Below are 21,233 nucleotides of genomic sequence, written 5' to 3' on the forward strand. Positions count from 1 at the left end.
GTAAAAATTGGACAAACAACTCGTATTCATAAAAATCGCAAACGAACTGCTATTAAGTGTCATGGAATCCATGAGTAATTGGAATTATTTATTTACAATTGAGTTATCATTTCATTTTTGTATAAAAAAATATTTCTAACGTACCAAAGGTTCTGGTACAAACTAGCATATACTACGCGTAGCATATACTACAACACTCGGGAAGCGTTCGTATACTACGCGATCTGTACCAGGGGCTGGGGGTTAAGAACGATCTAGAGAACGAACATTCTTAATTTGAAAATACCAACCATAATATATAATCTAGGCACTATATATATATATATATATATATATATATATATATATATATATATATATATATATATATATATTATATAGAATAGGAAGGAGGACGAGCATATGGGCCACCTGATGGTAAGTGGTCACCAAACGCCCTTAGACATTGGCATTGTAAGAAATGTCAACCATCGCTTATAGCCAATGCGCCACCAACCTTGGGAACTAAGATTTTATGTCCCTTGTGCCTGTAATTACACTGGCTCACTCACCCTTCAAACCGGAACACAACAATATCAAGTATTGCTGTTTTGCGGTAGAATATCTGATGAGTGGGTGGTACCTACCCAGACGGGCTTGCACAAAGCCCTACCACCAGTAGATTATGTTATTTATACACTACGTACAAGTATTACGTGTACATTACGTGGAGTGTAGGATCGAGGCAAGTCTCGTTAGGTATAAAATACATACCTACAGCGTAGTGTAAGAATGCTTCCCAAGTAATAAAATTTACCCACAATGTAACGATAGCATGACAATTTCTTAAACGTTATATTGACAAATGGTAATTATCGACACATATTTTTAATTTAAATTATTTATTAATTCAGACATTTCTATTTGAAATTTTTTATGTGTACAGTACACTTTCATTATCAACGTCGTGGGTTTATTTTATTGAAAATAATATTTATTTAAGGCATATCTTAAGATGTATTTACTGTTCGAATTGGAAACATTTTAACAATGGCAGTGAATGTTAACTTATGTTCTCTTATATTCTACTTAATATAACTTATGTCTAATAATATCAAAGGCCTTAGGTTTTCATATCGTGCTACGAGCACATATAGGATTAATAAGATTCTTTATTACATACGATCAAAACAATACATCGGCTGAATTTGAAATGTATGATTTAAAATAGCTAGGAACGTTTGATTTGAATTTAGAATTTCTATATTCAAAATACGATAAAATAAACTATTGCTTTGATTATGATTTAGTAACGTTAGCAGAAGCAGTGATGTTTTATCTCATGACAAATAAGTCTTGATGGAATCATGATATAAGGTTAAAATATAGAAAACAAAAATGTTCAATATATTCAATTTTAAATCTGACGAAACTTAACCATCGGATATTTTAGAAGAATTTATTTCATTTTAATAAATAATGATAATGAACCTTTCATACGTTTTGAGATCGGCTGGTAGAGAATTCAGAAGCATTAATAAGCCCACCTTCTGTTAAATTTTGCTGTGTAATAAATAAAGAATATAAAATAAAACTTTTAAATGCATAATGTTATAAAATATAAAGAAAAAATAGTGCTCAATTAGCTAAGTTCGACATCAAACTGTCTCCATAGGTTTTAGTAATTTTGATTTTTTCGTCAGAGATAACACCTCAATGCAAATGACATAGTTTTAAACAAACTTGTATAGAATTGACCAAACAATTTGCGCATGCGTCATAGATGCTTCTAATACCAGTACATTCAAACATTATCAATAAGAACGAAAAGTATAATTTGCATTACCTAAGAAATTAAGAAAATTACATTATATGTATTTACGATTTTATCTGAACCAACTTGACAGATATGTTACTATCTCTTTCTCGTGTATTATGTTGAAAAGGATAGCAAGTGTTCTGTCAAATGTGACAATAGATTCGGCACTTATTCCTTTCATAATAATATTAAAACAGTTACGCTTATGTCAATTATTAAAGAACGATTGTATTAGTGTTATTTTATTGTCGTAGATTAATATAAAAAAAAACTTTAAAAAGTTATTGCATTTCATATCATTTCGATTTTTCAGTTACAACCTCTAAACCTTATACATTACATTAAAAGAAATAATTCTGAAATTGGATCACAGTGGTTTTTAATGATCCAAGTGTTCTATTACATATCGTCTCATAAACCCCGATAGCCGGTACATTTCAAAATGATATTTCTTTTATTCTGTCGAAGCCTTATAAGTAAAATTTCACAAGGAATTGATATTTTTATCATAAACACCCAAACGTGCACAAATACACGTTGAACTCGTCGCTTTATTTTATACATAAATGATCCAAGTGTAACGTTACACTCTCGGCTCATGTTATCTTTATAGTAGAGTATAGCTAATACTTCGGATGAAGCTGGATATTGAATAATAAACTTTATATACAAACTTTTAAGACATTGTCAGTCACCGACGATGGCGATGGCGGTAAATTTAGGTGGTCGTCACGCACGGGGACCGCTTTTCTCCCCCATTCGCTTAATCAGCTCGGAGATTAGCTCTCTGAAATAATTTAAAGAAAATATTCGTTTATTAGATATCAATATGTCTACTTTATATTTGTATTATGTACTTTTTCTGTGTCGACATTCGGAGGCATTTTATTCGACATACACCAACATAGTTTAAAAATAGGTTTAAAGAATTTATTCTCAAAATGACAGATCCACTTACATGAGAACAGCATGATAAATGTAACAATAAAAATATTCGCCTTATAAGTAGGTACTTAGTTAACGGCATAGAATATAATTAAATCGTTGTATATATTTTAATCGCTATAAAAGTGAGTATTCTCGAAAATATATTTTTTGAGTTGAGACTTAAACACGTTAACTGAGTTGACATTTTTTATATAAGATGGTAATTTGTTATAAAAGTTCTCACAAACAAGCGGTCGCGGGCATCTGATGGAACGTACTTAATGCGAAACCGGATCGATCCGGTTAAAGCTGACCTGTATATGAGCGGGTCCATGTTCCTGGCGAGCATGTAGAGCAGCCACCAGTCGCCGACGTCGGTGCGCTGCGACACGACGACGGCCGACTCCATTGCGATGGTGCGCGCGCGCGCGTGCAGCAGGCGCGGCCGCACCGTCGGCACGAAGATTATTATTAGTCTGTTCGTGAGAACGTTCAGCATGTAAACAACACATTCGATATATCTCCCCACCAGAGTGCACGAGGAATACTATATAATCAAAACCTCGGTCAAACCTCAATGAACCTCAGAAACCCGTAATCTTTGACAACATAAAAAATCGTCTGTACTCTTTAAGGTGTCTTTCTATGACGCGATAGCGAACGCTTACCAAACGGCGAGCGGTATATAAGAATACAACAGATTATTTTTATATTTCTTATATCATCCACAAATTACAGATAAACATCTCAGATTATTATTCCTTTAGTAGCAATAAATTTGTCTAGTGACTGATTGCGGAACTAACGTACGACAAATAAATTCACCTAGATGTATCCTATACACCTATTCCAAACTTAGGAGTAGCTAACAATTAATAAAAATTAATCATTTAATCAATGTATTCATTATATACCATAATGATATATTTGACGGGCCGGTAGGCGTGGGTAGATACTTGCCTTTCACACCGAAGGTTGTGGGTTCGATTCCCACCCGGGACAGACATTTGTGTGCATTAACATATCTGTTTGTCCTGAGTCTGGTTATAATTATCTATATAAGTATGTATTTACGAAAGAAAAGTAGTATATGTAGTATACCAGTTGTCTGGTTTCCATAGTACAAGCTCCGCTTAGTTTGAGATCAGATGGCCGTGTGTGAATAATAATCCAGGATGTCCCAGGATCATTGTTAGAAACTACATAAAAAACACTAAAGTAAAGAATTCGTTCATCACTAAGATGAGAGCGCAATAAACCGAGCCATTTGACGAATTATTTATATTCGAATGACCTATTAAAGGAGCCCAATGCACTTTACATTCCATCCAACTATCGTCGTATGTAAACAAGTTCTACGTGTTGGAGCGGCGCTAGTCATACCTTCACTAATTAGGGACAATTAGATGACAAAAACGACCGAGATGGCCCGGTGGTAAGAACGCGTGAATCTTAACCGATGATCGTGGGTTCAAACCCGGGTAAGCACCACTGAATTTTCATGTGCTTAATTTGTGATTATAATTCATCTCGTGCTTTTCGGTGAAGGAAAACATCGTGATGTGTCTAATTTCACTGAAATTCTGCCACATGTGTATTCCACCAACCCGTATTGGAGCAGCGTGGTGGAATAAGCTCCATACCTTCTCCTCAAAAAAGGGAGAGGAGGCCTTAGCCCAGCGGTGGGACATTCACAGGCTGTTCTATACAGTATAGATGATAAAAACAAAAAATATACAAGCCAGAATGGATCAAAGCTATTCGGTTTCGGTATAACAGCCGTATATATAATTACAAGTGTTGTATTACATATATTTTAATGTGATTCTAAAGTGGATCAAGTATCAAGAATATGATAAGGAATATTATTTGAATATTATAAATAAATATTAAGAAAGTAATCAAATACGAGATTAATGCTGTATTAGTACAGCGAAGTAGGAATTTATTTGGATTGGATTTATTAATAAGTATGACTGCAGATTTAAAATAATGCTTTGTATTGCTTTATCCATTGAGTGACCCAATGGAATTGCAGGCACGATGAGCAAATTTCAACAAATCAACTTATAAGAACCCACCATAAGCAGGACATTATTTAAGTAAATAATATATTTTTAAAATCATTGTTTTTGTATGTAAGTGACTACTCACCATCAGTTTGATACTCACCATCAGATGTGACCGTTTGTCATTAAAAAATATAACCCTATAAAAACTATAAATCTATTTCTGCGACATTCCTATGACTACCTTCCTTAGCGTAAGAATCGGGTGCAGAATTCACGTCTGTATTACAAAGTCGCGAACGTGTATTATATACTATTTTAAATAGTTTTGCAGACATGTATATAAATACATATTACATTTCATTGTAAAGGAACCATAAAAGAACAATAATGTTCTAATAATAATGTTCTTAGACCGATTTCGGCCACGGCGGCCAATCTCAAGAGAGATTAGCCTAACTACGCAAGCAAGATATTATAGTGCACAAGTATGTGCGCAAACACAGGTGTACTCTCTATTCCCTAGCTCTCATAATCCGATGGGACGGCAATCCGACTCGACCGGAAAGAGTTCAGGCGCAGGACCAACGGCTTTACGTGTTTTCCGAGGCACGGGAGTGTACACACTTCCAACTTCCAGACTCCGGGCTGCTACTGAGAATTTTCTGACAGAAAAACCCAATAACTTATTTTTGGCATGACCTGGGAAACGAACCCAGGGCCTCCGGGTCTGCGATCTTACATTAAGCCACTAGACCAACGAGACAGTTAAGATCAATATATATAATATAACAAGGAGGTAAAGACAAAACAATTCAGACAAAACCTTATTCTGCACTCTTTGTTAACCAACTTTTGTAGCTATCGACGAGGTTTATAACGTATTCTATAAAAACCCGCTAATTATCAATAATTTTTATAATCATATTTCTTGGCAAACACTAGTATATATAATACAAAAAGAAAAATCTAAAAGGCACTTTCTCAAATAACTTTGAAGAAAGAAATAAAACAAAATCTCACCTGTATATAACGAGCAGTACAAGAATGATCGCCAGTATGATGTACCAGAACCAGAGGAATATGTAAGTCTTCTCGTTGACGATGTTCAAGGGCAAGATGCACAGAGAGTCGTGCGTTTGAATTGTACCGGACGCACCGTACTTGTGGAAGGTGCATTTCGTGACGCGCGGGAATACGTAGATCATTGGATCGTATCTATAAACGAATACGAGTTACTTAGTTATATGTGATGTATGCTGTGGTTTCCTGGAACTGAGGGAGCACATAGATTTATAAATCGCATATTATATTAAAGCTTGTCATGTGTATTCCTTGTTGGAGATCCTAATAAAAAAAAAAACAATAAATTAGGGCGTCGTCGTTACAGTCTATAAAATACATATGAATAAATTATCACTTTATGTTAGGGCTTTGTGTAAAGACCGTCTGGGAGGCCAACAAACATCAGATATCTTACTGACAAACAGCAATGCTTAATATTGTTGTGTTCCGGTTGAAAGCGTGCGTAAGCCAGTGTAACTACTGCAGGCGGAAGTGTGAGTAAGCAGTGTAATTACAGGCACAAGGGACAACAAATTAGTTCCCAAGGTTGTAAGAATTGTTTAATATTTCTCACAGCGTCAAAGTCTATAGATGGTGGTGACCACTTACCATCAAGTAACCCATTTGCCCATCCACCTACATACTTTTAAAAATAAACTCTTGCTTCCTTATTCTAAGTTCACTTTATGAGTGAATGTGAACATTAAATATAATATTAAAACAGCCAATAAAAATAGATTACAGAACATGGATCACAAACCTCTCCTCTTGTGGCACCTCACTGTATCCTAGAACGCGAGTCCCGTATGAGAAGAACTCGCCATTGAAGAAGGCGTCCATCATCCATAATTGCAGGACGATATTGATGAGACACAGCAACTCGCATCCCCAGTACCTTAATGCGTACAGTTTGTGGGTCTGCAATTACAGAAAGGATTATTCAATTATATGATACAACGTCAAACCAAGTAATTCGATTAGGATCTCCTTAAAAGACTACCACTGCATCTATCTATCATTTACTGGTGGTAGAGCTTTGTGCAAGCTCGTCTGGATAGGTAGCACCCACTCATTAGATATTCTACCGCAAAACAACTGTACTTAGTATTGTTGTGTTCCGGTTTAAAGAGTGAGTGAGACAGTGTAATTACAAGCACAAGGGACATAACATCTTAGTTCCCAAGGCTGGTGGCGCATTGGTGATGTAAGCGATGGTTAACATTTCTTACAATGCCAATGTCTATAGACGTTTGTGACAACTTGTCATCAGGTGACCCATATGCTCGTCCGCCTTATTTTTATTATTGTATAAATAGTCAACATAAAAAGTCAAAAAAATAAACGTAACAACGTATGCTGTCCTACTCATTTATAATAGGTAAGCCGACTGAAAAATGAGCCACATAATGTTAAGTGGTCACCACCGCTCAAAGATAGTGGCGCTGGAAGAAATATTAACTAGTTCCACTCGCGTATTGCCCGCTTGCAACGGGGGGAGTATGTAGGTATAGGGTAGATGTTCTATGACATAACAAACAATCTTAATTTCGCATTTATAATATTAGTTAACATTTGCGGCACAGACCTTGAGAATTGAGACATCTCTTGTGCCTATAACTACACTGGCTTATATAAAACTTGCTCAAAAACTCTAGCTGTTTATTTATAATTATGAAGGTTATTACGCTGTTACAAGCATTTCTATGCTGTATCCACTGTGTCATCTCTACTCGTTACTACTGCTTTATCTAATTCACAACTGTTTAATCGCTGTCGTTAAATATAAAGTACCCGCATTTCTATTATACAAGCACTATTACCATTTAAAGGTCTTGCATTATTACATCAAGTTAACGTGACTTCGGGTTTATCAAATTATTTACAAATGAATATTTATAGTCGAAATGATCCAGTGGTGAACGTAACTATAGCACATCCCAATGATAAAACTAATAACACCTTATTTGTCACGATCAATGAAATGATTCAGCTTTAAGATAACCTTAAATAAAGTTAATAAATTTTTTTTATTTCGAACATCGCAACGATACCTTATTTTCATAACGAATCATCGTTATGAAAATTGTTCAGTAACAGCTAACTAAACAGAGGTTAAGCTGGGGGTTCGATTCCAGCCAGTTACAACTCTGTCTGCATCAGGTTACGAATACTCATCAGATATTCTACCGCAAAACAGCATTACTTGATATTGTTGTGTTCCGGTTTGAAGGGTGAGTGAGCCAGTGTAATTACAGGCACAAGGGACATAAAATCTTAGTTCCCAAGGTTGGTGGCGCATTGGCTATAAGCGATGGTTGACATTTCTTACAATGCCAATGTCTAAGAGCGTTTGGTGACCACTTACCATCAGGTGGCCCATATGCTCGTCCACCTTCCTATTCTATATATAAAAAAAAAAAAAAAAAAAAAAAAAAAAAAAAAAAAAAAAAAAAAAAAAAAAAAAAAAAAAAAAACTTAGTTACTAAAGGACTCAATTAAAGTTGAGGTAGTTTTGTTCAAGGTATTTAATCAGAAAAACCTATTACAGAAGGTATTGCTATAGTAAGATCTATCCTGAGATGTAATCAACCTGACATACATAATATAAGTACCAAACAGTATAATATTTTTAAAATTGAATTTAAAATTAAAAATGACTGTAATATAGAATGCTGAATTTTTTATCGCAAAAGAATAATGTATATTAAAAATTGGCAGATTGATCACAGACACGCACAAACTAATATTACACACAAAAAGTTATCTCGTTAAAAATATTGCTGTGGCAATCGGTTGTTTAACTACTGGCACAGCTTAACTGGATAAAGTTATCGATCTTAAATCTAGATAATTTAGATTAGTTTGAATAATAATGAGGTCCGTTAGTCGTGTCCTTTTAAAATCGTAGTGGGAGGTGACCCGCTTGTTTATGTTGAACATACGACGTTATTCTACACGGTCACGAAATACGACGTTCGTTACATTAACCCTGACTATACAGCAATGGACTGATATCCATTTCATAGTCAAAAAGTAAACAAAATTAGAGATAGATACGCCGGCCTTACCAAACATATGCGACGCGAATGTAAAGTTGCATAAATCGCAAATTGATTAGAAGGCGAAGATTGACTGGCGGTAGGGCTTTGTGCAAGCTCGCCTGGGTAGGTACCACCCACTCATCAGATATTCTACCGCAAAACAGCAATACTTGATATTGTTGTGTTCCGGTTTGAAGGGTGAGTGAGCCAGTGTAATTACAGGCACAAGGGACATAAAATCTTAGTTCCCAAGGTTGGTGGCGCATTGGCTATAAGCGATGGTTGACATTTCTTAGAATGCCAATGTCTAAGGGCGTTTGGTGACCACTTACCATCAGGTGGCCCATATGCTCGTCCACCTTCCTATTCTATAAAAAAAAAAAAGCCGACTAACATAACGCTATATAATATGTTTATTATATACTAGCCTCCGCCCTAATGTTACAGGAGGGTGGCAGGGTGTTAAGTCATTGTGTTAAATATCATCCAAATCCACCCAATCCATCCGATTTTGTGTGATTGAGTAACAAACATGCAAACTTATACATTAGTAATAATAGTAGGAAAATTACGATTTTGACATTTCGACACGACTTGCCAAATTCAGATGAACCTTGGATTTTTCAGAAAAACCTATACTGCCGTAGTGAGATGAGTCATGGTGAACGATCCTGAGGACTTGAGGAGTGGCAACATATACAGCACTCGCCTGCACTCGACCAGCTAGATGAGTGATAACAAACAATGGCGAGAATAGCAAAATGGACTGTATACATGTATTTGTATATAAGTCGTGTGTATGTATAGTACAAATTCCTACTTTATTTTATACTTTATTGTACAACACAAAGATTAAATAAATTACGAAACATAAATACAACCTAATCATGAGTAGCAACCACTATTCCAGACAACCAACGCCGTAAGAAATTACTCATAGAATATGAGATAAGTGATGCATTTAATAATTATAAAAAATATAATATAAATCAATAAAAATATATAATATCAATACATGCTAAAATCACAAGTATTCCTAGATGGTATTTAGTCCGCATTTTGTCGCATTGTACATTGCAATTGACATGAATAAAAAAATACTTTGAACCCAAATGATCCCAAGTACAAATTATATTAAATGTACTGTACATATGATCTGATAATTATGTTTAAATTTACTCAGCAAAGCGGCTCGTCTCGCTTTAATTAAACAAACTCATGATATGAAACATAACAATTGACACAGCTCACGCAAAACAATGACCGATATCATAACATGTTCAGCACAATATGTTATACAACGGTAGCCTTGAATAAATCAAACGCTTTCCAAATTGATATGAAATTGATTCGCCTTGTTAAATAATCGTGTTCTATTATCACTATCCTCACATCTCCAACGCACTTACATTGGACAACATTAACAAAATAATTTAAATTGATGCTTGTAACGACTAAGAGACAATAAATAAAATGAAAATGTTTAGCTTTAGTTGGTTTTAGAACAAGTGAATCTTCATGATTACGGGTTAAAATTAAAGCACGCTCGCACGGTCATATATTGAAGTCGGTTTGAAAACAACATTAATCGACTATTTACGTAAGTAGTTGTCACCGCGCTTCATACATATTCGCATATCTTGTCTAAAGTTAAGATTATTTATTTTTTTCTACTGACAGATCAACTTATACCGCGCGTATTATTATAACTCCTCACGTTTTATACATTATACAGATAAATATGACTTATATTCTAACATCTCTTTAAGGTACGCTTTTGTAGTGGCAAACGAAAAATAGAATTCGAATGCTTACTGCGTTCATTTTAGAGATCAAAATCCAATTACCATTTCGAGACAGGTATTTACAATGTGTAAAAAAATGTGGCGATAAAAGATCACTACAAGAACACAAGTACTACGGTGCCAGTTTTTTGATGTACAATATAAATAATAATTTATTTTATAAAAATTGTTACAATTCACAGAGAGTCCATTCATTCCAACCCTTTCAACTAACACCAACTTCGCCCTCATGGGCGTGATTACAAACCCCCTGAGAGAGTCGATTTCCGGTAAAATGTTGTCTACCACACCTGCCATACGTCAATTTCTAGGATGTTATATTAGAAACCCAACGATGAGTAATTTTTCGGTCATGAATGAATATAATTTTGACATTTTTAAAAATTACTGATGATTTTTTTGTTACTTTTAATTTGAATTTGATTAGCTTAAATCTGGATCTGCTATGTACACTTGTAATTGACATGCATATTAGATATACTATTATTGTTTTATAAATTCATTTTTTCAATGCTTTATTTGTATGTTGTAAGTGTGCCATTACAAATAAATAAATAAGATTTTTTATGAACTTGAGACTAAATATTTGATAATTTATAGTTTGCTATCCATAAAACGTACCTATAATAATGTCACTACTTTTTTATGTATAGGATGGAAGGGCATTCTCAGGTTTCAGGTAGCAATAAATCACTTTCAATTAGATTTCTCGTCCTCTATTTTAAGATTCTGCGCTAAAACACAGGTCACAATTGAATAAAACATTCATTTGTCGAACAAACAACAGTAAAAACGTGTACATGAAACATAAGTGTGTCGTAATGTCACAAAACTATCTATAAATATGAATCCTTGTTTCAAGAATGTTGTATAAGCTGTGACTTCTTATTTTGTTCATATAATTCGGTTTATAAATAATTGAACTATCGATAAAACTATAAGAGTACAAAATAGCAATATCCTTTGAAGTAATTTTAAAAGAGTAACAAAACGTGCACAAAAATGCATAACTCAAGTGCCCTTAAACGACCCCAACATGAAGCCCTTGTAACGTTTTTAGTGGTGTATAATAGGAATCAGGGCAGGCAGATGGCGATGTCCCTTTGTAGGACCCGCACCTGGTAGTTTTTGCGATAGATGGACTTTCAAGATGATGCAAAGCTATGCATTTTTGTTGCACTATAACCTTTACGTTCTAGGATATAAGGTTCATTAGTAATCATGGAATAGATAATTGTTTTTGTTTTATAATAGATATTATGAATATGATCCCTTTGGTGTCATATGTCTAAGTGTTCATTATCATGTGTTATTTTATTGACAATTACGAAATAAACAAAAGTCAAATCCAAAATGTAAATGTCATTGTAGCTACAGTTACAAGTAAGCAATCTGTCGATCAGTTTGTAAACGAGGTTGTGCCGATCGGTGTCATGCACACAGCCATACGAGTGAGTGGTCATTGTTGCGTGCCGTGACATGGATCGAGTCTGCAATCATCCTCCTCATACCACCACGATACCATGGCATTACGAATTTACGTAATATGTCACTACAATGATTTCACGCATCCTTAAACATTAATAAAACCTCAATATGTAATGGCTGTAACTGCTATTGAAATATATTCGTCGTACGCAAAATATATGTTTTTTTTTGCTTTTTTTATTTTAAGATAGTGATAGTAGGTAATAAGGTTTTGTAAAAATACTATTAAGATATGCTAAACGTTTTTGGAATGCTTCATTTTTATTTTTTTCTATTAATAATGGATTAAGAAATAAGTTACCAACGTTCACAAAGTTAATTGAAGCTTATTATATAAGTTACGACATCTATTGCTCTTGTAACAACACTGGCTCTTATGTATTACCTATATGTTGAAATGAACCTTATATATTACATTATTTATATAAAACAAAATCACAAGTGTTTTCGATCATCTTTTTGGTTTCTCGCCCCATTGCTATTCATGTCCTTGTAAGCTCTGTTCGATTTAATTGGTCCTCCAATTGAGTCTGCCCTAAGTACGTTTCAAAGGAGCCTGGATAAGTGCCTAGCGGGACACCGACGCTTTTTGTTCATTACAACTTCGATCATTTTACCCGCATTAAAAAGCATATATTATTTTATATAGCAATCGTAGTTTTTGATTTGATCGAGACGATATTTTTTATAATAATAATAATAATTTATTTATTCAAGTAACAAGACTCATATACAAAATTACAAAAAAAATAAAATAAACACTACTATCTCCTACTTATATAATTTACTGGTCCAGCTGAAACTTTACAACAGCGGTATTATTATTATATTACCTAAGGAAAATATATTTTTTAAATTTTTTAGATACTACAAAAGCTTCATGAATGTCTAATTCATCAGTCTAAATTAAAATTTTAGATAATAATATATAATTGTCCTAGGACATTATTGCTTGTATATGCTTGCTATGAGCTTGTACTATGGAAACCAGACAACTGATATACTACATATACTATTTCTCTTTTGTAAATACATACTTGTATAGATAATATAAATAATTAATTACACCCAGACTCAGGACAAACAGACATGTTCATGCACACAAATGTCTGTCCTGGGTGGGAATAGAACCCACATCGGCGTGAAAGGCAAGTATCTACCAACCATATATTTACTGGTGGTAGGGCTTTGTGCAAGCTCGTCTGGGTAGGTACCACCCACTCATCAGATATTCTACCGCAAAACAGCAATACTTGATATTGTTGTGTTCCGGTTTGAAGGGTGAGTGAGCCAGTGTAATTACAGGCACAAGGGACATAAAATCTTGGCGCATTGGCTATAAGCGATGGTTGACATTTCTTACAATGCCAATGTCTAAGGGCGTTTGGTGACCACTTACCATCAGGTGGCCCATATGCTCGTCCACCTTCCTATTCAATAAAAAAAAAAAAAAAACCACGCCAAACGGCCCGACAAAAAAATTGACATTATTATTATACAATATTGTCTAACGTCTGCAATTTAAGTACCTACAAATAAAGCTAGATAAAACACTGATCATAGTTTTGCCTGAAGCGTCGTTCGACACAGTCATTGAACTCCGGGTTCTAGTTTCTTATCCAAATGTTTAAGTTAAGCAGCAGATTTTTTATCATCGACGCGTTATCTAGAGCGATAGATACAAGATCTAACAAACAGGTTTCATTACAAAGATTTCCTTCATTGCCAAGCATTAAATTAATAAACGATACGAATTCTCAGAAATGAATGAAACGAATATAAATCCTCAGCAGTGTTACTCAGTATTTAACCTATTCTTCGGTTAAAATCCACGTATTATATGCACTTCTATATGAAATAATATACCATCAGACAATTATATAACTTTATTGCAACTGCTGAACGTATCGGTATTTTTTTAAATCTAGAATTTTGTCATAGACAACGTTTCATATTCACACATATAAAGTATTCTATCTTTTTAGTAAACTTAATAAGATAAATAACCTTATTGTATCGGTTCAAGCACGTGTATTAAAAACACAAGCTATTGAAAGTCATGTTACTAAAGTTCTAAATAAAAGAAATTTATTCATAATAAAAGAAATTCTTTTTTTTTATATAGAATAGGAAGGCGGACGAGTATATGGGCATATACGAGCATATGATGGTAAGTGGTCATCAACGCCCATAGACATTGGCATTGTAAGAAATGTTGACCATCGCTTACATTGCCAATGCGCCACCTAACCTTGGGAACTAATATGTTATGTCCCTCGTACCTGTAATTACACTGGCTCACTCACCCTTCAAACCGGAACACAACAATACCAAGTACTGCTGTTTTGCGGTAGAATATCTGATGAGTGGGTGGTACCTAGCCAGACGAGCTTGCACAAAGCTCTACCACCAGTAAATCTAGTTCTAAATAAAATTAGAAAATTTATAATAATAAACTTAGTTCGTCAGATACATCATCAGTATACTATATATAAAGTAGTAGTAGTTTGTCAGATACAGTTAAAGGAAAGCAACGAATTGAGGCCATGTTGTAACAAAAGTTTAACACATCAGATTATCGAAACGAAATTAAATTTCGAATATTCAAATGCTGTTAGCTATTCACATTACGTACGTTCGTGGAAGTGAGTGTGGGTCAATTTACACGTGGTATCGAATCCTGTGTTAAGTAAAGTGTAAGCTGACGCCCAAGTTTCCATTAATGGTGATCGTTTTACGTTTTGCATTCAAGATTATATAACCACTCATTACGGTTATAAATGCGACGGAGAATGTGATGGCTTCGATTTCCTTGTGTCATATAACGTTGGCTTTATAACTTGGGTAAACGAACGATCTTTATTAAAAAATTCATAGCTTACTTGTATTATTTACTCAATGAAAAGTTGCATATTTGTTTAATAACATTAATATATTTACACTTATCAAAACGAAAATATACTTTTTTTTCTAATAGGCTGTAACGATTTCATTTTGCAAGATTAACTGTGCAGAAATGTTCCAACTCAAAAACACCAATAATATAGAAATTTTCATAATATTGTGTAACAGTGTTACTGTCACTATTAAATATTAATAGCTGTACAATTTATAGTTACACTCTGTTTGAAAAGTAGACTTCCGAGAAGAACCGACGATAAATATTTTTTACTACAAATGAAGAAATAATTTAGTTTAGAAAAGCGAACGAGCAAACGGACCAACTAATGTTCACCTTCGCCCATTGACAATGGCACTGCAAGAAGTATAAACAACTTTTTACATCGTCAATACTCCACCGACTAAGAGGCAGGGGGCTAAGATGTTACAGAGACAAAGGGGGATGTCAATTACACCGGCGCACACCCTCTTAAAACGGGAGAAACACAAATTTACGTTTCTGCGAATGTGAAATAAAACAAGAGTTAAAGATGAGTCGTCGTCAGTATTAGATTCTGCTGAATGAATATTAAAAAGTTAATCCTTTTGCTATATTTCTTTTACTAATTGAAAGTAACAATAAACGAAAAAGATATGATACTGATGATTTAGAAATGATTTAAAACGAGCCAAGATTTTTTTTATTGTATTATGCTTTTATTATTTTAATTGCATAGAAAATATTAAAACTAATATCCTGCAAAGGGATGAGAATGATTGAAACAGTCATTAAATCAATTCCACGGCGTACGTTGACTCGTGCACAGCGACAAGTATTACGTACCGTTATTAAGGCAAAAAGTAGTGGCGATGCCCACGTAGCCATTTATAACACTCGTAACAAAGCTAAGTATTTTTTTAAATGAATATTCACATTTTAGATAGAGATGATATAGCTATAATGTTTACAGAATTTGATTTTCAAAAAGCGAAACATAGTTTTACTGGTGAGCTTTGTGCAAGCTCGTCTAGGTTGGTACCACCCACTCATCAGATATTCTACCGCAAAACAGCAGTACTTGGTATTGTTGTGTTCCGGTTTGAAAGATAAGTGAGCCAGTGTAATTACAGGCTCAAAGGACATAACATCTTAGTTTCCTAGGTTGGTGGCGCATTGGTGATGTAAGCGATGGTTAACATTTCTTACGATGCCAATGTCTATGGGCGTTGGTGACCACTTACCATTAGGTGGCCCATATGCTCGTCCGCATATTATAAAAAAAATAATAAAAAAAAACGCAGTGAAACATAGAAAGAGAAATAGCTATAAATAACTTAACTGAATATTTTTTTTTTTTTTATATGCCCCGGGATGGCAAATGACTCCACTCCACCTGATGGTAAGTGGTAGTAGAGTCCAAACGCGACGACGGCCAGTACAGTCGGGAAGAATGTTCTGTACTAGCCGTCCCCGCCATGCCGGCCCGCAAGATGCCTCTTCACGCCTCGTTTGAAGGAACCCGGGTTGTAAGAGGAGGGGAACACGTGAGCTGGTAAGGAATTCCATTCTTTGGTAGTGCGGCAAAGAAAGGAGTTGCCAAATTTCTTTGTGCGCGATGGAATTGATGTCACAGTTAGGCGGTGACATCGAGAACCAGCTCGCGTGGACTTAAGAAGGAAGGGGGAAGCAGGAATTAGAGAGAATAATTCCTCAGAGCACTCGCCGTGATACAGACGATAGAAAGCGCTCAGTGCTGCTATCTCGCGACGCAATTGTAAAGGTTCAAGGGTGTTTGTGACCTTTACGTCGCCAATAATGCGTACTGCACGTCGCTGCAAACGGTCCAAGGCCTCCATTAGGTACTTAGCGGAGCCATCCCAAAGGTGCGAGCAATATTCAACGCAAGACCGTACCTGTGTTTTGTATAACAGGCACAGTTGTTGTGGCGTGAAAACCATCACGCAACCATCTACTAAAACACGAAGGCTACGCTTGTGTAGGAAGCTGGCAATCCAGGTGCATAGCTGAGCAGGCAGACCATATGCCGGTAGCTTGGAGAGAAGACTTCTGTGCCAGACCCTGTCGAAAGCCTTGGAGATATCGAGGCTGACAGCCAACGATTCTCCATGCTTGTCGATAGCTTCACCCCAGAGGTGCGTTACGTACGCTAGAAGATCACCTGTGGACCGTTTTGGTCGAAACCCGTACTGACGATCATTAATTAGACAGTGATCTTCTAGGTAATGGATCAGTTGGTTGTTTAAAATCCGTTCCATCACCTTACAAAGTACTGAGGTGATAGCTATTGGCCGATAATTTGCCGGGTCAGACCGATCCCCTTTTTTGGGAACCGCTTGCACATTAGCTCTTCTCCAAGCCTCCGGCACACATCCCGAAGAGAGAGAAAGTTGGAACAGGCGCGTTAACACAGGAGACAGCTCCGCTGCGCACTTCTTCAGCACAATGGCTGGTATTCCATCGGGACCGCTAGCTTTCCGTATATCGAGTGATTGCAGCTCCGCACGCACATCACGTTGCCTGATTTTGATGTCAGGCATCGTGTGGCCACATGAAGGTATTGTTGGTGGCTGCGCACTACAATCATCGATCACAGAGTTGTCGGCAAAGAGTTTAGCCAGGAGGTCGGCTTTCTCCTGCGGACTGTGAGCTAGCGATCCGTCCGGATTTCTGAGCGGTGGCAGCGAAGGTTGGCAGAAATTGTTTTGCACAGACTTGGTCAGACGCCAGAAGCTACGGGAGCCCCTAGGATGCGAAATAAGGTCATGACCATCGTGTATGCCTTCCTACAGGACTTGGAATTTTTATTGTAGTTTGCTTTCAGTGAGTCAATGTTAGATGCCCCGCCAATGCAGCCGTTGATCCACGCGCGATATGCCGCCTGCTTAGATGATACAGCGTCGGCACATTCACGCGTGAACCAACGGTTACGCGTACCCCTATTGATGAGATCTGAGCTAGGAATGTAGTATTCCATTCCTAACATGATCTCATCAGCAACAGCAGCGGCACTAGCTGTCGGGTCATTCCCATTGAAGCAACGTTCCTTCCAAGGGACTGACGCATAGTAATCGCGCATACCGTCCCAATCTGCCGACTTATAGTGCCAAACGCGACGTTTGCATACCGCTGATGGCGGCAGCTTGGCCTGTGGCACTTTGGTAGATATAAGGCCGTGATCCGAAGAACCAAGTGGAGCCTGAACCACAACCTGATATTCCACCGGGTGAGAAGTCAGCAGAAGATCCAGTAGAGAAGGCGCTTGCCCATCAATGTCCGGGATCCTGGTGGGCTGATCAACCAGTTGGGTCAAGTCGTGTGTGAGAGCAAAAGCATGAGCAGTTCTTCCAGCATGGTCAGTTTTGAGGGATTTCAACCATGATTCATGGTGAGCATTAAAATCCCCCAAAAACACCAATTCCGCGTTAGGAAACTGCTCTTGCGCAGCATCTGCCACCCGACTAAGATGGTCGAATAATCGGCTTGTCTCCAAGTCACCATTGTGGGATCTGTAGAGGCACACGTAGACTCGACTCTGACGAACCAGGTCCACACGTACCACCAACATGGAGAAGGAGTGGTCCTCCAAGCAGCGCAATCGGTGACAACAAACATCCGCCCTGACGAACAAGCATACTCCGGCTTTCGCTTTAAAAGATTCTTCAAGCATGTAGCCGGGATAGTTAAGGTAACTGGTGTCGGCAGGGCGGAGTATTTGCGTCTCCATGAGAAACAACATTGCTGGCCGTGCTGTCTCGAGATGGTGGTGGACAGCGTTGAGGTTAGCGTGGAGTCCTCGGATGTTAGAGAACTCGACCTCAAACAGCGTGGGTATGGTGGGGGTGTGCACCGCTGAACGACCGTTATTTCTTATTTGCGCTACCATTTGGAAATTAGGAAAAGAGACGTGAGGCGAGCGACGTATTGCCACGATAGGGATGGGCAAAGTATGGAGGCGTGTTTTCCCAAATGTTTGCCAAAAAGGAAAATATACTGATCCGCCGGACGGAAGGGCCCCCGAACCCCCCCGGAAGTGGCCGCCGGGACCCCACCTTCCGGTCACCAACCGGCACGACGGTCCACCCCGAGATTATGCGTGGCCTGGTGGGGCAGCCTCGAGAGCTGGTTAGGCACGCTCGGGCCCCTGTACTATGCCACGGGCGGCCAGCGGAACAGCCGTTTCTTCGGGTCTCCCTGTCCGGCAGGTCAATACAGTTTCCCCCGGCATTGGTTCAACAGCCGTCTCCACTGGACCAACACCCATCGCGGCAATACTCGCTCGGGCACTGGCTGTACGCTGGCTGACCTCGAAACGCGGCTGCAAGCCACTTCACGAGTTTTTCACCATGCGTACGGTGGTAACAAGCCAGGCGGATGTTAGCATCCTACCACCAGAACTATCTATTCAAACAAGCTGTATATAACATTCTGTATTACTTTGTCTTAAAACAATATAAATATTCAATTATTTCTGTGATTCTTAAGCAAAACAAATACACTCGCTTGTAGTGCGCAACATGCCATCTGAATAAACAAACGAACGTGAGAAACTAACGATACCCGAGTGTTACCAGAATCAGATACAGAGGCAACTGAAAAAAAGAAACAAACATAAAAACCAGACCATTCACGGAACAATTACATGAAAACACGTGGCCACTTGTGACTATTGAATGAGCTTCATGCTCGAGTAAGCGCGTACAGCGGTGAGTTAAGAGCACACACGCAGACTACTAGCGCTAGTGTAAACTAACGAAAGTGTACTACATAATATTTGAGTAAAAATACTTCAAATTCAATTGTTAGTGCAGATTTCAACAGACGAAGCCATCCATAACAACAAAAATAAAGTATCATTCAAATTCGTCAGCAAAAACAATGATTAGCGATGCTTAATATTAAATTAAAAAATTATTCAAGTTTAACTTCCGTATATACTTAAGTATAACTGTCTGACTAAGTGACATATCTACGCACAGTCCAATCTACTAGGGCTAGAACCATGGAAATTTACATAGGAATACAAAGGAACCCGTCCTTTTACAGACTAAGTAATTTTTTTTTTTAAACGTAACCTATACGATAGCGATAAATGGGATAAAAGTTTGTCTTAAAATTCTTCATTTTTAAAGAAAAGCTATGGAAATTGATACTTAGAAATTCTGAATTATGATGAATTATAATGAATTATGGCGAGCGAAGCCGCTGGTAAAGCGCTAGTCTTCTTATAAGGTCTGACTCGTAACGGTTTTTTTCGTTAGAATTCGCAATAAATAAATTCGATAAAAAATAATAAGTTGAAAGCTGACCAAATTATTAAATAAAATAAAATAGAAAGTGCACAGAAGTGCAAATTTAGGTAAACACGACACGTTTTAATTAAAACGCAACTGTTCATATAAACATTGATCAATTGAAGACTTTTCAAGGCTTGATAGGGGAAATTTCGGAGAAACAAAACTCATTACATGACTCACTCCAGCTGTTACAGAGAATCGATAAAGGAAAAGCCACGCTAATCGAATAAAACTTCTATGTAGTCATAATTACGAAACCGGAAATTTAACCAACTGGGTATTTCAAAATGTGATATAACCATTGCTACTTTTCTGTCAAATAGACGAAGATATTGTTGATAGCAGAAAGTAGATGGACGATGTTTTACATTACGCAACCGATCTTCGAACTGGCCAATGACCGTGTACAAAAAATATTGGTGCAATTTTGATTGTCTGTCACGATCTCGTTTCGACACGGTCCATTGACGTTAGGAAAAGGTTCAAAAGCGAAACGTCGCCAATGATCGTATTTTTTATAACGCTATATTTCTTGTAAATTTAAAAATAGATTGACATAGTTTTTTGTAACAACACAAACAACCGAATAGTCGGTATTTGTACACTTACTAGTGGTAGGGCTTTGTGCAAGCTCGTCTGGGTAGGTACCACCCACTCATCAGATATTCTACCGCAAAACAGCAATACTTGATATTGTTATGTTCCGGTTTGAAGGGTGAGTGAGCGAGTGTAATTACAGGCACAAGGGACATAATATCTTAGTTCTCAAGGTTGGTGGCGCATTGGTGATGTAAGCGATGATTCACATTTCTTACAATGCCGATGTCTATGGGCGTTGGTGACCACTTACCGTCGTCAGGTGGCCCATATGCTCGTCTGCCTTCCTATTCTATAAAAAAAAAAA

At 37.0% G+C, this 21,233-nt stretch overlaps 1 protein-coding gene across 1 annotated transcript in view; it reads right to left on the reverse strand.

Moving 5' to 3' along the window:
• Nucleotides 1-365: 365 nt before the first annotated feature.
• LOC126778215 (innexin inx1) overlaps nt 366-21,233 on the reverse strand; it is a 49,330-nt gene continuing 28,462 nt past the window's right edge. Inside the window, exons 5-8 of the mRNA XM_050501695.1 lie at nt 6,560-6,717; nt 5,758-5,952; nt 3,040-3,201; nt 366-2,585 (exon numbers count right to left, since the gene is read on the reverse strand). Coding sequence (XP_050357652.1) covers nt 2,528-2,585; nt 3,040-3,201; nt 5,758-5,952; nt 6,560-6,717 — 573 coding nt within the window. The 3' untranslated portion in view covers nt 366-2,527. The remainder of the gene's footprint in view (nt 2,586-3,039; nt 3,202-5,757; nt 5,953-6,559; nt 6,718-21,233) is intronic.

Source organism: Nymphalis io, chromosome 2, assembly GCF_905147045.1.
Source record: "Nymphalis io chromosome 2, ilAglIoxx1.1, whole genome shotgun sequence".
Lineage (NCBI taxonomy): Eukaryota > Metazoa > Arthropoda > Insecta > Lepidoptera > Nymphalidae > Nymphalis > Nymphalis io.